This window comes from Plecotus auritus, assembly GCF_963455305.1.
Source record: "Plecotus auritus genome assembly, chromosome: 4".
NCBI lineage: Eukaryota > Metazoa > Chordata > Mammalia > Chiroptera > Vespertilionidae > Plecotus > Plecotus auritus.
In genome coordinates, this window is record NC_137775.1 from 70,181,069 (window position 1) to 70,200,800 (window position 19,732).

General features: G+C 40.3%; 1 protein-coding gene across 4 annotated transcripts in view; it reads right to left on the bottom strand.

The window, feature by feature from the left end:
• SMAP1 (small ArfGAP 1) overlaps nucleotides 1–19,732 on the bottom strand; it is a 157,416-nt gene that overhangs the window by 63,817 nt on the left and 73,867 nt on the right. For all 4 annotated transcript variants that reach the window (XM_080663704.1, XM_080663702.1, XM_080663703.1 and 1 more), the window contains exons 3-5: nucleotides 15,143–15,228; nucleotides 11,234–11,309; nucleotides 2,074–2,154 (exon numbers count right to left, since the gene is read on the bottom strand). In XM_080663704.1, the coding sequence (XP_080519830.1) occupies nucleotides 2,074–2,154; nucleotides 11,234–11,309; nucleotides 15,143–15,225 (240 nt within the window). In that variant the 5' untranslated portion in view covers nucleotides 15,226–15,228. The remainder of the gene's footprint in view (nucleotides 1–2,073; nucleotides 2,155–11,233; nucleotides 11,310–15,142; nucleotides 15,229–19,732) is intronic.

Here is a 19,732-nt window from a genome sequence, read left to right on the forward strand (position 1 = left end):
ACAGATTCTCTCTCTTAAAACTACAGTCTCCTTTTCATTCCCTCAGCCTGCATTTTAGCACATGCTCCCATCATTTTATTCATGGGTTATAACAACAAGTTCTCAGCCTTTTCCACACCCATCAACACAAAATTCACTCTCCACAGAAACAGTGGAGCTGTGTTATGACATAAAAATCAGATCTGGTTATCCCTTTTACCCTTAGAACTTATTAAAGTGCCAGGGCCTGCTGAATTAATTACCTTCAGCAGGCTCACAAGAAGACTCCTCTTCGACTTCTGTCCCTATCCTATGCCTGTTCCATCCATGTCATTTTATTTGCAAATCCCCAAACATTCCACTTTGCTGACAGATTTTTCCCCCACAAGATGCTTTCTCTACTTAGAATGTACTCTCATCCTTATAGCTAATGTTTATTAAAAGTTTAAGATGCATCAAAAATATGACTCCTGTATTAATTGCAGCACAATGAATGCATGTCAATCACAACACATATTATATTGTACTAGAAGCCCAGTACATGAAATTCGTGCACGGGGCGGGGGGGGGGGGGGTGTCCCTCAGCCCAGCCTGCACTCTCTCCAATCTGGGACCCCTTGAGGGATGTCCGACCACCCGTTTAGGCCCGATCCCAGTGGGATCGGGCCTAAATGGGCGGTCGGACATCCCTCTCACAATCCAGGACTGCTGGCTCCCAACTGCTCGCCTGCCTCTGCCTGATTGCCCCTAACCGCTTCTGCCTGCCAGCATGATCACCCCCTAACCACTCCCCTGCCAGCCTAATTGATGCCTAACTGCTCCCCGGCCAGCCCGATCGCCCCTAACTGCCCTCCCTGCCACCCTGGTCTCCCCCAACTGCCCTCCCTTGCAGGCCTGCCCCCGCCAACTGCCCTCCCCTGCAGGCCTGGTCCCCCCCAACTACCCTCCCCTACAGGCCTGGGTCCCCCCCCCAACTGTCCTCCCCTGCAGGCCTGGTCTCCCCCAACTGACATCCTCTGCTGGCCCGGTCACCCTTAACTGCCCTCCCTGCTGGCCTGATCACCCACAACTGCCCTCCCCTTCAGGCCTAGTCCCCTCCAACTGCCCTCCCCTGCAGGCCTGGATCCCCCCCAACTGCCCTCCCCTGCAGGCCTGGTCCCCTTCCCCAACTGCCCTCCCCTGCTGGCCATCTTGTGGTGGCCATCTTGTGTCAACATGGGGGCAGCCATCTTTGACCACATGAGGGTGGCCATCTTGTGTCTTGGAGTGACTGTCAATTTGCATATTACTCTTTTATTAGATAGGATTAGAAACCTGTAAAGTTACCTAGTTATCTGTTTTTCACCATTAGACTTCAAGCTCCTTGAGGTCAGGGGCCATATCTTATTTACCTGTGTATCCTCCATGTCTATTGCACCACTTATCAAGGGGTAGACACAGAGAAAGTGTTAGTTCAAACAATGTCTCAAATTAATTCATGATAACAAATGAAAAAGGTAGAGTAAAAATATTTTTTAAACCTCAAATATGTATAGGGATGGCTTTAAAAATCCATAATGGTAGCATCATGTACCCTTAACCACTGCTACCCCAAACACAGTCTAAAAATTATCATTGATTATTGTAAACTCATGATTCTATACTATATACATTCTCTACTACATACATGACTGTTACTAATCCTTAAAAAAACATTAACTGTCTTCAAGTGATTATAACAACAGATTCATAGAAACAAAACATTTTAATCAGATTTTACTAATAGATCAGAGATTTCAACAGCAACTATTAAAATCATTAAGTATAAGGCAGTAATGGAAACAACAGAAAAGTTAATTCCTTCTTAAATATTGAGATATACCTATGGTACCAATAAATCAGTGATTTTTAAATTAAATATAAATTAAAGCCCTTTAATCCTACCTGTGGCATAGGAATATATTCTAGAAATAGTTGTATTTAATATATTTAATACTGAAGACCATACAAAATTTAAACTATTACAGCACTCCAAATTATGTATGGCATAATGAGAAAGGAAGTTCATTTACCACTGAACACTACATAATGCAGCTGGCTAAAATACTAGCATACCTCCAATTTGCTTTTCTCAACAGCAGCTTGTAGAGAAGGAGAGGCTACCAAAGGCTGAAGGGGAGCATCAGAGGAAGAAATCTGTGGAATCAGATGAAAAGTCAGGAGAGAAAAAACAAAAAGGTAATCAGAACTGATAGGTACAGGAAAGAAAAAGAAAAAAACCCATGTATTTCTGAGATACAGAAGTACTTAGGAGTATGTTAACAAAGGAAAATAATGCATCAAGAATGTACTGCTTTTTTTAATTTCCATATAAAATTTCTTAAAATAAAATATTTATTACAGGATAGTGCATGATTAAAAATGGATTTCACTAGCATATAAAATTTACTAAAACCAGGTCATACTGAAAGTATTTAAAAAATAATTAAGCTTTGCCCGGGATTCACTTTTAGTCAATATTACTATTGAAATACTAATGTATGAAGACATATTGTCCCAAGTAGCAAGAAGGTACAAATGAGTTTGTGTGTTTTTTAACTTACAGTAACTGTTTTAAGAATGGAAAATAAAACAGATCTGAAGTAGGGGAAATTAAAGTTTTAATCTACTGATTAAGAAACCAGGAAAAAAAAAAAGGCCAGGATATTAAAAAAAAAAAAAAGTGGATTAATGCAATATAACAGCAAAGCAGCAGATGGACTTACAAAGCAATTTATATACTTCCTTCTTTAAGATCACACACAAACACCATTTTCAAAGCTGTACCTGCTGAATTACCCCAGAGCATTGAGACAGTTATATATGCAGCAGAGGCATTTATACATGAAAAAGGATTTCATCTAAAAGCCTTCTCACACATGTTCCTACTGAATTTCTATATATGTAGTTGATCACTTTAATAAAAACATTATCTTCCTGCTCTCTTTACTGCCAAAATATAACTGAAATACATTTACAAAATATGTAGATCTTTGGAGCCATAAAACTGACATCTCTCTATTACCCAATCATACCAATAGTGTCTATGAGGAATTTAAAAATTAAAGGTACTACTATAGAAAAGTCGTTATGTAATGTCAAAATAACCTTGTGAGATGACAAATCCTCATTCAATCTGCTTAAGTTAGTTATGGCTGCAATTCCTGAATCACAATCTGAGTTCATAAACTTCAGGGTTATTTTTTCCTTGCACATTGTTATAATTGTGCAAACCAGACATTTAGTGACTATTAATGGAAATTACACATAGAAGAAAATATTTAAGAAATCAAACAGCATCTTAAAAGATGGCTTCAAAGCTGGTTTTCCCACTAGAAATTTATTTGCAAGAAATCTTTAATTGCTATTTTATACAGAAAACAAGAGATAAAGCACATAAAAACACTTAAGATGATACCCTATCATAAAGACCTTTTTGCCCATGCCCTGGCTGGAGTAGCTTATCGGTTATAGGGTCGGACGCACACTGAAGGGTTTGGGGTTCAATTCCCAGTCAAGGATTGCAGGTACGATCCCCAGCCCAGTGGGGGTACATGCAGGAGGCAACCAACCAGTGTGCTGTCTCACACTGATACCTTTCTTTCTCTCTCTCTCTCCCCCACCTCCCTTCCACTCTCTCTAAAGTAAAAGTCAATGGACAAAATGTCCTCAGGTGAGGATTAACAACCAAAAAAAGGCCTTTTTGCCCAAACTCATGTAAAGCTGAATATAAAAATATAAAAGAGGGCCCTAGCCCGTTTCTCAGTGGTTAGAGCATCGGCCTGCAGACTGAAGGGTCATGGGTTCAATTCTGGTCAAGGACACAGGTGACAAAAAAAATATACAGCCCTAACTGGTTTGGCTCAGTGGATAGAGCATCGGCCTGCAGACTGAAGGGCCCCAGGTTCAATTCTGATCAAGGGCATGTACCTTGGTTGCGGGCACATCCCCAGGAGGGGGTGTGCAGGAGGCAGCTGATCAACGTTTCTCTCTCATCTATGTTTCTAACTCTCTATTCCTCTCCCTTCCTCTCTGTAAAAAATCAATAAAATACATTAAAAAATTTTTTTAAAAATGCCCCCCCACACACACACACATATATATGGAACAGGAGCATTTAGTATGCCGAGGGTTATTAATTCAATATAATTCATTGTAGCCCAGCTGGTGTGGCTCAGTGGTTGAGTATTGACCTATGAACCAGGAGGTCAAGATTCGATTTCCAGTGAGGGCACATTCCCAGGTTGTGGGCTCAATCCCCAGTAGGGAGTATGTAGGAGGCAGCCGGTCAATGATACTCATCTTACTTTGAGTGAATAAATATTTATGATTTTTTAAAACAGAAAAGATTACACCCCAGCCAACTCTTTGATTACAGTCTGGGGATATCCAGAGCTGAGAACTCAGCTAACCCATGCCCAGATTAACTATTAAAACCTGTAAGATGGTGAATCTGTGTTAAGTCACTAAGTTTCCAGCAATTTATTACGTGGCAAAATAAAATTAATCCAATAACCATTCCTTAATAAAAATTTTAAAAAAACATCCTGAGCAGTCTGGTATTCAAGTCCTCTATACAATCTTTACTTGCCTTTCAAGACTTTTTCCTCATGCATTTATTCTCTCATCATCTATCCGCTCCAGATAGCCCTCCTTCACACTCACTAGACAAAACAGTTTCATAGACTATTCACCAAACCCAAACACCAAATAATATACCTGAATTCTCTTTCCTCTTCATGTAATTTTAGCATAGATGGGATAATATGTCCCCTCAGCCAGAAATGTCCTTCCTGCATTATTAACACTCATCCTATTTTCTCTGAAATCTTACTTTCTTATTAAGGATAATCTTAAACATACCTCCTTTAAAAAGTCTTCTAGTGGAAATTAGTGCTACCTAAATTCTGTGTCCCCATAGTACTTTTATTCTTCTGTCATAACAGTTACCACATTCTGGTCATTGTACATGTACAGGTTGATAATGTTTGAGGGTGAGCTACTTTTGGACAAAGATTATACCATTTGAATCTCAGTGCCTTGCAGATGGTATACATTCAATAATGTTTGTTGTTTATGACTAACTGAACAAAAAAGGGAAGGTATAATCCAAGGAAACTTCAACAACCAATCTCTGTCATTCCATATCTAGTATCAAAATAAAACCCTACCACAGACCTCAAAAGCGAGGGAGGGAAAATAGTGAGGATTGATATGAATGAGGGTAGATAGGATATGCCCACACTGGTGCCCAGTATCACTCAGTTACTTTAAAATATAAAAAAAAAAAAATTCTTTTTTGTTGTTTGTTTGAGGTTACAAACCAGTAAAAATTCTAGAAAAACCTTTTTACTTGGAACATATTTTCCTTTGTTTTTGTCTTTATCTGAACTTCACTTTCCACCTTTTAAACCTTCTCCCTTAATTCATGCTTATGGTGTTAAACAGCACTCAAAATCATATGGCCTATATCACAAACTCCTTCCATAAAAGCAGCACATAAAAACCTCCCTACTTTCTCGGAAGTATCATGTTTATACGACCAGACGCCATGTTTATTAACAGTTCGCTGAAGCCACTCTTCACAAGACAAATCCCTAGGGATGAAGGAAGTACCATCCTGGCCCCTTTTTATACTCTACATGATGGATTCACGTGGGGTGTAGCTCACAAACACATTAAATGGCCTGAGAGGCAGGAGGGCAATATTTGGGGGGGGGGGGGGGGGGGGGCGCGAGAACAGCCAACTCTTTGCCACTGTTCTGTTGTAGTTTATTATTTTGTCTTTTGCCACAACGTCCTGAAATGTTTATGTTCAGAAGGGCAAGAAATTTATCAGTGTTTTTTTTGAAGGATTAAAAAATTACTGTCTTACACAGAGAAGCAGGGTCACCTTTTCAGGCACTTACTCTTGTTTAAAATAAGAAAATAATACAAGCAGTAACACATACTGGCAACACTGAAAAGTAACAGCAAAAATGAGAGGAGACAGAAAAACTCTAAAAATCAGACACAAAAACTATAAAGGTAGAGCAATTTGGAGTCATTTAATGTAGGAATAACAGCCATATGAAGCTTAATAGCCACTCAAGGCATGTCTTTACCAGAGTACAACCAATATTCAAAATGTCCCTCCATAGATATCCCCTTAAGTGCCATAGCATTCCTTTAGCACCTTACATTTAAGATACTTATATTTTGTTTTATATTATGTTTTATTTTTTTAACCTAGTCTCATCCCCAATATGAAATTAAATCTCTCTCAAGGAAAAGGTCATGTCCTCTTATTTCAGTATCCTAGGAGACTGTGACCAATACGTAATCAAAAATTATTTGAATTAATGTACAATTTATTACTGAAGAAAAAACACTGGATATAACTATATAATGTAATTCCTAGTAATATATAAGATTAATTACTTGCAAATCTATTGCCATGAAAGAGGAAGATATAATTTATTCTTACTAGAATATAAACCTAAAAAATCATTACCTTGCTTATTAATGATGAGGTATAATACATTGTATTTTGGGTTAAACGTGATTCTTGTGAACTCTTCTGAATTTTTATTACATTAATAATATAAACTCAATTTATTTTGTTCATTAGATTCCACATATGAGTGAGATCATGTGATACTTATCTTTCTCTGATTGGCTTATTTCCTTAGCATAATACTCTCCAGGTCCATAATAAACTAATGAACAAAATAGATCCAGAGACATAGAAACAACAACAGACTGATGAATTTCAGAAGAAAGGGGGGGGAAGGGCAATGGGGTGCAGGAAGAGATTAAGCAGGGAATTTATATGCATACTAGAGGCCCGGTGCACGAAATTCGTGCACGGGGGTGTGTGTCCCTCAGCCCAACCTGCACCCTCTCCAATCTGGGACCCCTCGAGGGATGTCCGACTGCCCGTTTAAGGATCGGGCTTAAACGGGCAGTCGGACATCCCTCTCACAATCCAGGACTGCTGGCTCCCAAATGCTCACCTGCCTGCCTTCCTGATTGCCCCTAACCACTTCTGCCTGCCAGCCTGATCACCCCCTAACCACTCCCCTGCCAGCCTGATTGATGCCTAACTGCTCCCTTGCAGGCCTGGTCACCCCTAACTGCCCTCCCCTGCAGGCTTGATCGGCCCCAACTGCCCTCCCCTGCAGGCCTGGTCACCCCTAACTGCCCTCCCCTGCTGGCCTGGTCACCCCTAACTGCCCTCCCCTGCAGGCCTGGTCCCCCGCAACTGCTCTCCCCTGAAGGCCTGTGTCTCCCCCAACTGCCCTCCCCTGCAGGCCTGGGTCCCTCCCAACTGCCCTCCCCTGCTGGCCATCTTGTGGCGGCCATCTTGTGTCAATATGGGGGCAGTCATCTTTGACCACATGGGGGCAGCCATCTTCTGTGTTGGAGTGATGGTCAATTTGCCTATTATCCTTTTCTTAGATAGGATTAGATAGGATAGAGCCGTGGTCGGCAAACTGCGGCTCGCGAGCCACATGCGGCTCTTTGGCCCCTTGAGTGAGGCTTTTCCACAAAATACCACAGCCTGGGCTAGTCTATTTTGAAGAAGTGGTGTTAGAAGAAGTTTAAGTTTAAAAAATTTGACTCTCAAAAGAAATTTCAATCATTGTACTGTTGATATTTGGCTCTGTTGACTAATGAGTTTGCCAACCACTGGGATAGAGGCCTGGTGCACAGGTGGGGTCCGGCTGGTTTACCCTGAAGGGTGTCCCGGATCAGGGTGAGGGTTCCCGTGGGTCTGCCTGCGCTAGGGCCCTGTGGTGGTTTGCAGGCCGGCCATGCCCCCCCCCCCCCGTGACCCAAGCCGAGGCCCTGGTATCTGGGATTTATTTATCTTCTATAATTGAAACTTTGTAGCCTTGAGCGGAGCCAAGCCTCCTGCTCGCTCCGTGGCCGCAGCCATTTTTGTCGGGATTTATTTATCTTCTATAATTGAAACTTTGTAGCCTTGAGCGGAGCCAAGCCTCCTGCTCGCTCCGTGGCCACAGCCATTTTTGTTGGGCCACAGCCATTTTTGTTGGGATTTATTTATCTTCTATAATTGAAACTTTGTAGTCTTGAGCAGAGGCCTGGGCCCGCCAGGACAGGCAGGCGGAAAGCGTGGCTTCCTCCATTGCCGGGGGCAACCCAAGCCTCCTGCTCTCTCCAGCTCCATGGTTTCCACCATTTTTGTTGGGATTTATTTATCTTCTATAATTGAAACTTTGTAGCCTTGGGTGGAAGCCTGGGCCCGCCAGGGCAGGCAGAAAGCATGGCTTCCTCCATTGCCAGGGGCAACCCAAGCCTCCTGCTCTCTCCATGGCAGCAGCCATCTTGATTGGGTTTATTTGTATACTCGCTCCTGATTGGCTGGTGGGCGTGGCTTGTGGGCATAGTGGACATATGATCAATTTGCATATTACTCTTTTATTAGATAGGACTAGAGGCCCGGTGTGCGAAATTAGTGCACTGGGTCAGGGGGGTGGTTCTCCTCGGCCCAGCCTGTGCCCTCTCGCAGTCCGGGAGCCCTCGGGGGATGTCTGACTGACAGCTTAAGGGAGTGGACCTGAGCCGTCAGTTGGATATCCTTAGTGATGCCACAGAGGTGGGAGAGGCTCCCGCCACCACCACTGCACTCGCCAGCCATGAGCCCGGCTTCTGGATGAGCAGCACTCCCCCTGTGGGAGCACACTGACCACTAGGGGGCAGCTCCTGCATTGAGTGTCTGCCCCCTGGTGGTCATTGCACATCATAGCGACCGGTCATTTCTGCCGTCAGGCCGAATGCGAGAGCGTGCAGGGAGGCCGAGGGACCCCACCAGTGCACAATTGGGGCCGGGGAGGGATGCAGGTTGGCCAGCCAGGGAGGGACCACAGGAGGGCTCCAGGGCATGTCTAGCCCATCTCGCTCAGTCCCAATCGGCCAGACCCTAGCAGCAAGCTAACCTACCGGTCGACTGTTTGCTCCCTGGTGGTCAGTGCACATCACAGCGAGCAGTTGAGCGGCCTTAGCATTCATTAGCATATTACACTTTTATTGGTTGAACGGACAACCAGACACTTAGCATATTAGGCTTTTATTATATAGGATAGGACAGATGACAGTGAGAGAAAACAGTATTTCATCATTGATAGAATTTATGTTAGGTTATTTTTAGATGTGTTTGTATAATTAATTGTTATATCAATATTCTAAATAGAAAAAATAAAAATGAGTTATAGATATCATGACACTTGATCCCTAAACATTTTATTCCAAAATACATCTTTTATGATGAAGAATTTCTCTTAACTAAGTATTATACCATTATCACACCTGAGGGGGAAAGAACAATTCCATAACAACCGCTATCATTTAAAGGTAAAACCATTTTCGTATACATTACTATATAAAAGTAATTTCTAAATTGTTCTCATGAAGAAAAAATACTATAAATATAGATTTAATTTAAAAGTTTAAGGTGTGGGGGGAAGTAGAAGAGGGCATAGGGAAGATAAAAGGTGATGGAAACAGACTTGACTTGGGATGGTGAACAATACAGACACAATACACTGTACAGATGATGTATTATAGAATTGTACACCTGAAACATATATAATTTTATTAACTGTCATTCCAATAACATTTTTTAAAGTTTAGAATATTACAAAGAATGTTTAATGTAAAGCAGTATCCTATATAATAAAAGGCTAATATGCAAATCGATCGAAGGTGGAACGACCGGTCACTATGACGTGCACTGACCACCAGGGGGCAGATGCTCAACGCAGGAGCTGCCCCCTGGTGGTCAGTGCGCTCCCACAGGGGGAACGCCGCTCAGCCAGAAACCCTGAGCCGGGTTCACGGCTGGCGAGTGCAGCGGTGGTGGCAGGAGCCTCTCCCACCTCCGCGACAGTCAGACATCCCAAGGGCTCCTGGACTGTGAGAGGGCACAGGCCGGGCTGAGGGACCCCCCCTCCCCCGCACCAAGTGCACAAATTTCGCGCACTGGGCCTCTAGTATTTTATAAAACACGCTAAAAGGATTTCTTAAAATTTAACATGAAAACATATTACTTGCTTAAAAGTTAGACCTCTTTTCCCCATAATGCTATAACTAAACTTAGTTATCACATTATAAATGTCACTCAATATTGTCAATTGTTGTCAGTCTTTCAAAAGATTTCCTCTCCTACATTCATTGTAAATGCAGCCCAAACTCTACACACAGGGTATCTTTGCTCAAAAATACACATTAACAATATATTTTTTAACAAGATTTTTCATGGTCAAAGACAATATACTAAAATATCCTTACTTTGTTAGTATTTTATTAAATTTTTTAGTATATTGCTTCTCCTTATGGACTGAAAAGAAAAACCCAGTTTGCATATACAATGAGATGAAATCATTGTCTCTAAATTGCTTGTCAGACTTAACCACAAGATTAACTACCTTATAGCTTGCTTATTAATCTAAAAATCAAAGGCCAAAAATATGATTGCATCAATAAAGACAATTAGTCTTAAATTATAACTAAATGGAATGGGAAAATATAATCAGGAAAAAAAAACATTTAAAAAAAAGTGATATAGCCCTGACCAGTTTGGCTCAGCGGATAGAGTGTCGGCCTGCAGACTGAAGGGTCCCAGGTTCGATTCCGGTCAAGGGCATGTACCTCGGTTGTGGGCACATCCCCAGTGGGGGGTGTGCAGGAGGCAGCTGATCGATGTTTCTCTCTCATCGATGTTTCTAACTCTCTATCCCTCTCCCTTCCTCTCTGTAAAAAATCAATAAAATATATATATAAAAAAGTGATATATTATATTTGATCACTATAGTAAGGTTCAACTATTAGTTATCAAAAGGCTTGATAATAACCAATTAACAGGTCCACTAAAGCCCTCAGGGGAGGATAAATTGGCCTTTTCATTTTACACAAATTTCCACAATGTAGTAAAATAATTTCCTCTCCCCCTTTGTTCAATTATTGGCTTTATCTTTTTTGTAAATTTCATAAAATTAACTTAATTAAACGCCATTTAGGCAGTTATTAGACTCTTAGAATATGCTCCTTTCTAAATCAAGAGTTCTGCTCCAGGAGAGCTCATTAACATATTTGACAAAAAATTCCAATATACAAATTTGACAAAGTATATAACTAGTATATTTTTACAATAAATAAATTGAGCGTATTGTATGTTAAAGTTCAAGATATATTGAACAAACTTAAATTAGTGACAGATGAAGATTTTACTTACATTTGTAACAGCTATAGCATTTTTATCATAGTATTTCTTCTTTTCATATTTATCTCTGATGAAAAATTCCACTGCTCTGAAAACAAATAACTTAAGGAAAAGCATGAGCTCAGTGGCATGTACACACCCCTTGATTCATTCCTTTCCACAAAGTTTAAATTCTAAATTCATTTTTCCTACTCCTCAGTCTATGTTTTCCTCTCACACTATTTCTATAACTAAATTCTATAATCTACTTTTCTTTCTACCAAAAAAGTTGGTCTCTTTCAGGAAATTTCCCCCAACCAACAAAACCACTCAACCCAATTCTGGAAAGGAAAGTAACTGTATTTCTCAATTCCATGACATTCCTAAGCTCAACTCCATCTTCCCCAAACTCTAAACTCAATTAAGGTTCATTTTGGATTTTCAGTATAAAGAAACGAATATCCATACAGTACCCGCAGTATACCAGACATTGTGTGTTGTCCATGGTTTCTTTCCTTTAATCCTTCCACAGCCCAGTAATGTGTATATTATTATTTTCACATCATAGATAAAGAATCAGGAACTTGGAAATATCAAACGATTGAGATTGTACTACTTATATTTTTTCCCAATATACATGCTGCATCTGAGTGGTGGCCAATTTTTTTTCTCCCCCAAATCTGAGAAATGGGGGAGAAGTCAAGAAGCTAAAGCCAAGATTACTGCTATTTAATGTTTCTGAAGGTGGCTAAATTAGCCTTTCCTATTGATGGAGTGAGCCACTTCTAGTGGGATTTGAGAATTGGGGGTTATCTGATATAGATGACTTCTCCTTCCACTCAATTACTGCTTTATCACTAAATGGAAATTCTTCCATCAAGAATTCTTAACCTTTTTAGTACCATGAACCCCAAAGGTAAAAACTGTGGACTCCTTTCTGGAATAGTGATTCTTAATGCATAAAATAAAATACATAGACTTATAAAGGAAATGAATTACTCTGAAATACAATCTCTGTGGATCCCCAGGTTAAGACACTCTTCTGTTCAAAAGAAAAGTTACCTAAAACAGTAAAACAATATATTTTCAGTCAGTAACTCCATATTAGAAGTTAACAAAAGCCTTTTAAAAATTGACAGTTGAGGCAATAGATAATAGAAAGAGTTGACAGATCACTACTCAGTGGATATAAAAGAGTTGAGGCATTATGAAAGCACTCAAAGGCCTTTCATAATGGCAAGATAGAAAATCTAAACATTCAACTTATTAAAATAAGCGAAATGACTGAAACCGATTTTTAAGATAGTTTTCTACAACCTATGTCAAAGGCACTTTACATTATCTTTTTTTTCTCCTCTTAACCTATAAGGTAAGTGCCATTTACATCTAAAACTGGAGCACAGAAAGTTTTAGAAGTTCTCTGGAATTCTGCTAGTACAGTACAAAGGAGAGTTGTGATTCAAAACTAGGAATGTCTGATATCTACCTTTCCAGAATGTTATTGTTCAACACAAGTTCATTTGTGAATCAATCCGTTAATTTCTGGTAATGATAATACATGCTCTAAAATCTTAAGAAGAATGTCAAATTTGGAGGGCATCTTTATTTTCAAAGTAGCCTTGGCGACCCTTTCAAGTATAAAGTGCTGGGGCTGCTAAAAGGCTGCTTATTTAGATATGTGAGCATTTTGACAGCCAATTTTATACCAAAAATTAACAAGTGTGCCAAGATTTTCATAAAATGCAATGTTATATTTACATAAATTATTTTACATGTAAATCAGCTAAATGTTAAGTTTGCTCATAATTATAAATCTAAATTCATATTATATTTTTATATTTTTCTAACAAAAAAAAGATGAAACGATCAAAAAAGCTGGCCCTTTGTGGATGAATTGAGCAATTTTCATTGTAGAGATAACTTTTATCTCCACAAATGGGAAGAGAAAAAAGAACATACTTATTGTGAACAATAAGAGGTTGACACCTCATATAAATATGACCATAATTTGTAAATGCTTTAGAAGTAGTCACATTTAATTTGAAAAATCAAATAAGCATTCTTCTTTCTTCTAGGGTGCAGACTAATGTTTCCAGTTACTAAATGGGTATCTCTAACTATGTGTCCAACACACACCTCAACCTGCCCAAAGTAATAAAGCATGGCTCATTATCTTTCATTTCTAACCCTTAAACTTTCATTGGTACTGAATTCCTCTCTCCACTGAATTTCACAGAACCTCAGCCAAGCTAGAATATCTGGGGTCATCTCAGTATTTTTCTCAGAAACAAAGCCAATCTAAACCTAACCCAACTGCTCCTACTTTCCCAAATTTCCTTCCAATCTTCCCAATTGCCTGCTCTCCATTTTCAATGTCACTATTTAATTTATATCTTGTTATTACTCATTTCAGGGCTATACTAAGTATTCTATATGGTCTCTCTGACCCCAAGATCTCCTTCAACTAATCTTCCTTGTGGAGAAGTTAATGTTTTTCAATGTTTCTCCTGCTTCAAAACCCTTTGAGGTTTTTCAAATCCTTCAACCCTTTAGGCCAATGAAATGAGGTCTAAACTGCTCTACATAGTATTAAAAATTCTTCATAATTTGGAAAATAAGCTTCTACTGCCACTTAACCCACAAAACAAATCTTGTCACATCAAGACCTTAAAATGTTATGTTTCTTCACACTATAATACTTCTCATACAATTTTTATGTCTGAAATGGATCTTGCTATAATAAAAATAGTCTTGGATACCAGATTGCTAAATTTGTGGGAAGGAGGTGGGGAAGCAGAAACAGAAAAAGTCTAATACAAATACTAATTTCTTGAATATAACTTAAAAGATTTCTACATAAATATGAAAATATATATAATGACCTGTATCTCATGTGTGAAAAGATCATCTTTTTTTCACTGTTTGACCATTCAAACTGTTTTGGTACACAAGTGGATAATATATAACTAATATATAACTGATTTTTAAGAAACTACATTTTACTGTCAAAACTGAAAATGTCACCTATGGATAGAATCACAAATACCTACAATGAATTAGATATTATTATTTATAGAGCAGCACAATTTTGATAAGCTGCTTTCTCAAACTTCAATGAGTTTAAGAAATCCTACAGAATCAAATGTTTATCTTTAGCAAATGTGAAAACATCCTAATTAAAATGCCTGTGAGAAAATATTCTATTCATTCATTAGAACAGATTTGTAAAGTAAACACAGTTGTGCAACCTATGCAAATATGGAATATCAGTAATGAATATTAGCATAAATTACTTCAGTACTCTACTTACACTAAATATGTAATTTGCCATTTAAATGTATACATGCCAAACTACTTCACATAAATATAATTACAATATAAAGGTGATCAAAGAAAATCCCTTTGGAAAAGATTTTTTAAAATATTCACGATATACGCAAATAAGTCTCTAATATACAGTCTAAAATAAACTCTCCAATCAAGAGGTGGAAATCACAGCCCTGGCCGGGAAGCTCTATTGGTTAGAACATTGGCCCAATATGCCAAGGTTACAGTTTGATCTCCTGTCAGGGTAAATACAAGAAGCAACCATTTAAATAGTGAAACAACAAATCGATCCTTCTTTCTCCCCAACCCCTCAGAATAAATAAGTAAAGTTTTAGTGAAAAATAAAATAAATAGAGATCAATCAAGAAGAATAGGTATATTTTATACTTAGTAATAAATACATAAAAATACTACGTAGATCATGTATTACCAGATTCCTAACAAAAATTTACCATATACAAAGCACAGCCCAGGACAGAGCAAGTTTTATCTTTAATGAGCAACAGTATGATAAAGTTCACATCTTTCCACATCTTCCTAAGCACAGTTAAAATATGAACTATAAAAATGAGTTCATTCTTTACAAACCCACAATAAAGAAGTATTAAAGGATACTGATCTGTCTGTGGTCTTCGAAAGTTCTCTGGAAGATTGGCTTCATAGAGTAGTCTTGCTTTAGTATTTCCCATATCCTGCATGCACTATAATAAAAACAAAAATCAAGTATTTGCATTATTCACACGAGCATTTAAAAGTAATTCCTGCCTGGCCAGTGTGGCTCAGTGGATGAGCATCGACCTATCAACCAGGAAGTCATGGTTCAATTCTCGGTCAGGGCACATACCCAGGTTGCGTGCTTGCCCTCAGTGTCAGACGTGCAGGAGGAAGCCAATCAATAATTCCCTCTCATCACTGATGTTTGTATCTCTCTCTCCCTCTCCCTTCCTCTCTGAAATAAATCTATCTATATAAAACCCTGATATGCAAATCGACCAAATGACGGAACAACCAGTCGCTATGACGTGTACTGACCACGAGGGGACAAACGTTCAATGCAGAAGCTGCCTCAGCCCACAGGCCCCAAACGGTGGCGGGGGGGCGGGGCTGGCGAGTGGGCGGCACCAGGCCAGCCAAGGCGGGTGCGAGTGGGAACCCCGATCACCCTGCCAGTCCCCCCACATATTGGCCCTGGTCGCCGGCCAGGCCCAGGGACCCTACCCGTGCACAAATTTCATGCACCGAGCCTCTAGTAAAAATATTTTTTAAAAAAAGAAATTCCTATACACACACACATATATACACATACATACACACATCTACACTAATAAAAGAGAAACATGCAAATTGACCGTACCTCTGCTACGCCCACAAGCCACGCCCACAAGCCAATCAGGAGCGAGTATTCAAATTAACCCAACCAAGATGGCAGTGGCCACGGAGCTGGAGCAAGCAGGAGGCTTGGGTTGCCCCAGCGATGGAGGAAGCCAAGCTTCCCGCCCACCCTGGACGGCCCTGGCCTCCGCTCAAGGCTACAAAGTTTCAATTATAGAAGATAAATATATCCCAGATACCTGCTTCCAGCCGGCCCTGGCCTCCGCTCAAGGAGACGCTGGGAGCTTGGGTTGCCAGGGGCAACCCAGGCTACCAGCTGGCCCTGGCCTCCGCTCAAGGCTACAAAGTTTCAATTATAAAAGATAAATAAATCCCAACAAAAATGGCGGTGGCCACAGAGCTGGAGAGAGCAGGAGGTTTGGGTTACCCCTGGTGATGGAGGAAGCCAAGCTTCCCGCCCGCCCTGGCAGGCCCTGGCCTCCACTCAAGGCTACAAAGTTTCAATTATAGAAAATAAATAAATCCCAGATACTTGCTTCCAGCCAGCCCTGGCCTCCGCTCAAGGAGGTGCTGAAAAAAAAAAAAGCAAAGCAAAAAAGGAGGGGCTGTGAGCTTGGGTCGCCGGGGGGTGATCAGGCCAGGATGGGATGGCAGCTGTGGGTGATCAGGCTGGTGAGGGGCAGGGCCGTTGGGAGTAAGCAGACCAGCAGGGGGGCCAGTTGGAGGTGATCAGGATGGAGGGGCAGTTTGGAGTGAGCAGGTCAGCAGGGGGGCAATTGGGGGTGAGCAGGCCAGTGGGGAGGGAGGGTGGGGGCGAGCAGGCCAACAGGGGGGGCAGTTGGGGGTAAGCAGGCTGGCATGGGGGGGGCAGTTGGGAGTGATCAGGCTGGCGGGGGGGCATTTGGGGGCGAGCAGGCCGGTGGCGGGGAGCAGTTGGGGGCGAGCAGGCCGGCAGGCAGAGTCGTTAGGGGCAATCAGGCAGGCAGACAGGCAGGTGAGCGGCTGGAGCCAGCAGTCCCGGATTGTGAGAGGGATGTCCGACTGCCAGTTTAGGCCCGATCCCTGTAAACCAGCAGTAAGACATCCTTCGAGGGGTCCCAGATTGGGGAGGGTGCAGGCCGGGCTGAGGAACACCTCCCGCCCCCCACTCCCGTGCACGAATTTCATGTACCGGGCCCCTAGTGTATACATATACAAGGTAACATTTATTTCCAGTACATATACTTCACTTTAAAAAAATGATTTAAGTCACAATTATGAAAGTACTATGTTCAAAATAAGAACATATTTCTAACACATTTTTCTCAACATATATGGATCCACAGTTTTCTAATGCCTTTTTTCTGTGTATATAATAGCATCTTCATTTATACTCACTATTTCCTACAAGTGAATTCCTAGGGTTGTTCATGTGCAGTATTATTGCTTTAAATATACCACTTGAACACCACCACCATTTTCAAAGTAAATAATTCAAGATCAAATTTTCCTTGTTTTGATTTTCAAAATACTCTGGGGTTTCATGATTTATACTCAAGATCACTATGGAAAGCAGATAAAAGAGAAATAGTGCTGACCTCTACATAAGTGGATTAATTTCTTTGGAGTTATTAACTTATTTGAGATCTTGCTGAAAGCTATGGATCCTCTTCCTACCAAACAAACAAAAAAACTGTGCCCAATGGCCAAACTTTACATACAAGTTCAGGAGTTCATAGATCTTCCTCCCTAAAATCTATAAACCCCAAGAGTTTTTGATAATAATTTCAACCATTTTAATTATATTTCAGTATCATCTATGAGTAAAGACTAACCATACAGTACTTCCTGGATAGTCTATTACATTAAAAATTAAATTAACATTTATAAACAAAGCATTATTCTATTATTATTTTACATTATTTACATATGGCTTGAGTTCCTTAAAATGTTTTAACTGGTAGAAAAACCTGTTTTTATAATTCCTCTTATTTTTCTGGTTTCCTGAACACCCCCTCCACCTCTCTGCTCTCCTCCCACCACCCCCCCTCCCCCAACATCCTGGAAAAGGCAATTCAGATTTAACAGATTATTGAATGTTGACCTTGAGTTGTAGGCCTCAAGGATACATGGAGTTTACCTTCCTTCAAATAAAAAAATAGTGACATTTCTCCCAACTATGCAAAATAATAATATACCCTAACTTATGGCTCTCCACCCCACCTCAACATACATATTCTCTCAAATTAAACATGATTTGTAAGTCATTCTTCTAGAGACAATGAGAAAGTGAAGTAATAGGGGGCTGGGAAAAATAATTTTTGTGTTTTTATTTAGTTTTAGAGAAGAAAAAAAACAAACAGAAGCTAAAGCAAAATAAACCCAAGTTTCAAAAATGTATTCGATGCTAATAAAATATCATATGTCAACTATAATTTTAAAATAAAAATTTTAAGTATATGAGATGAGGAAAAGTCTGTATAAAATGAACTGACAAGACAGGGTCAGAGGACTGTATTACATCATGACACATCCTACCAGGAAGTTAGCTATGCATAGAGCTAATATGTAATTCTGTGTGGCAGGAGAAGAGTTGAGAAATTTTCAATACAGCTTGCTCTTTTTGAAAAAAGAAAAAATGTTTCCCATCTCAAATATTCAAATGATACTGAATCTTTGTGCCATGGTGGGAATTTGAAAGTAGAGTAGAGATAATCAAGTTATGTGATCATAAAGACATTAAACAATTAGAAAGAATTAGACCAAGAAAAAATAATTTCTTAATTTGCACCATATATGCAATGAAGCGAAAAGTAACTTAGAAACAGCTCACAAAAACTATGAAAGTAAAAAAATTTGAAAAGTTTATCAAGCAAACAAGAATACATGGAAATTTTAACAAAAAAAAATTAGTAAGACTAAAAACAGTATCTACTATACATGCCACATCTCATTGATCCCGTTACATTTTTCTTCATATTTTAACATGTATGAAATAGTAATAGATCTTATAATTGATGTTATCTTATAATAAATAATTTTTTTATTAGTCTGTAAAATGTAGGTTTACCTTACAATCAGTGATATCTTATATTCAATGATAGGACTATACACATCCTATCTAACAAATAGGAAATATCCTAATTGACCATCACACCCTCACAAAGATGGCGGCGCCCACAGCCAATAAAGAGGGAATATGCTAACTGACTGCCACACCCTCACAAGATGGGGTGCCCACAGACACAAGATGGTGGCACTCAGTCCCCTCAGCCCCGCCTCATCCAGCCTCAGTCCCCCAGTCCCCTCAGACCCGCCTCATCCAGCCTCAGTCCCCCAGTCCCCTCAGCCCCGCCTCATCCAGCCGGAGCCCCCCAGTCCCCTCAGCCCCGCCTCATCCAGCCTCAGTCCCCCAGTCCCCTCAGCCCCGCAGGGGAAGGCAGTTGGGGACAATCATGCTGGCAGGGGAGCAGTTAGGGGGCTATTAGGCTGGCAGGAAGAGTGGTTAGGGGCAATCAGGCAGGCAGGCAGTCAGGTGAGTGGTTAGAAGCTAGCAGCCCTGGATTGTGAGAGGGATGTCCAACTGCCAGCAATCGGACATCCCCTGAGGGGTCCCAGATTGGAAAGGGTGCAGGCTGGACTGAGGGACACACCCCCCCATGCACAAATTTCATGCACCGGGCCTCTAGTTATATATAATAGTCTTTAATGTAGGTCATTACACTTTTTTGGCAAAAATAATATTTAGGAATAAGGCATACGTGTACATTATACCAAGTTATAGTTGTACTAGGAATGCTATCCATATCAATTAGGAGAAAAAAAAAAAGAGAGGTATAAAATCTGAAAGGGAGTAGTGATGTGAAATAATGTGTCATTTCTACAAGAGACCAC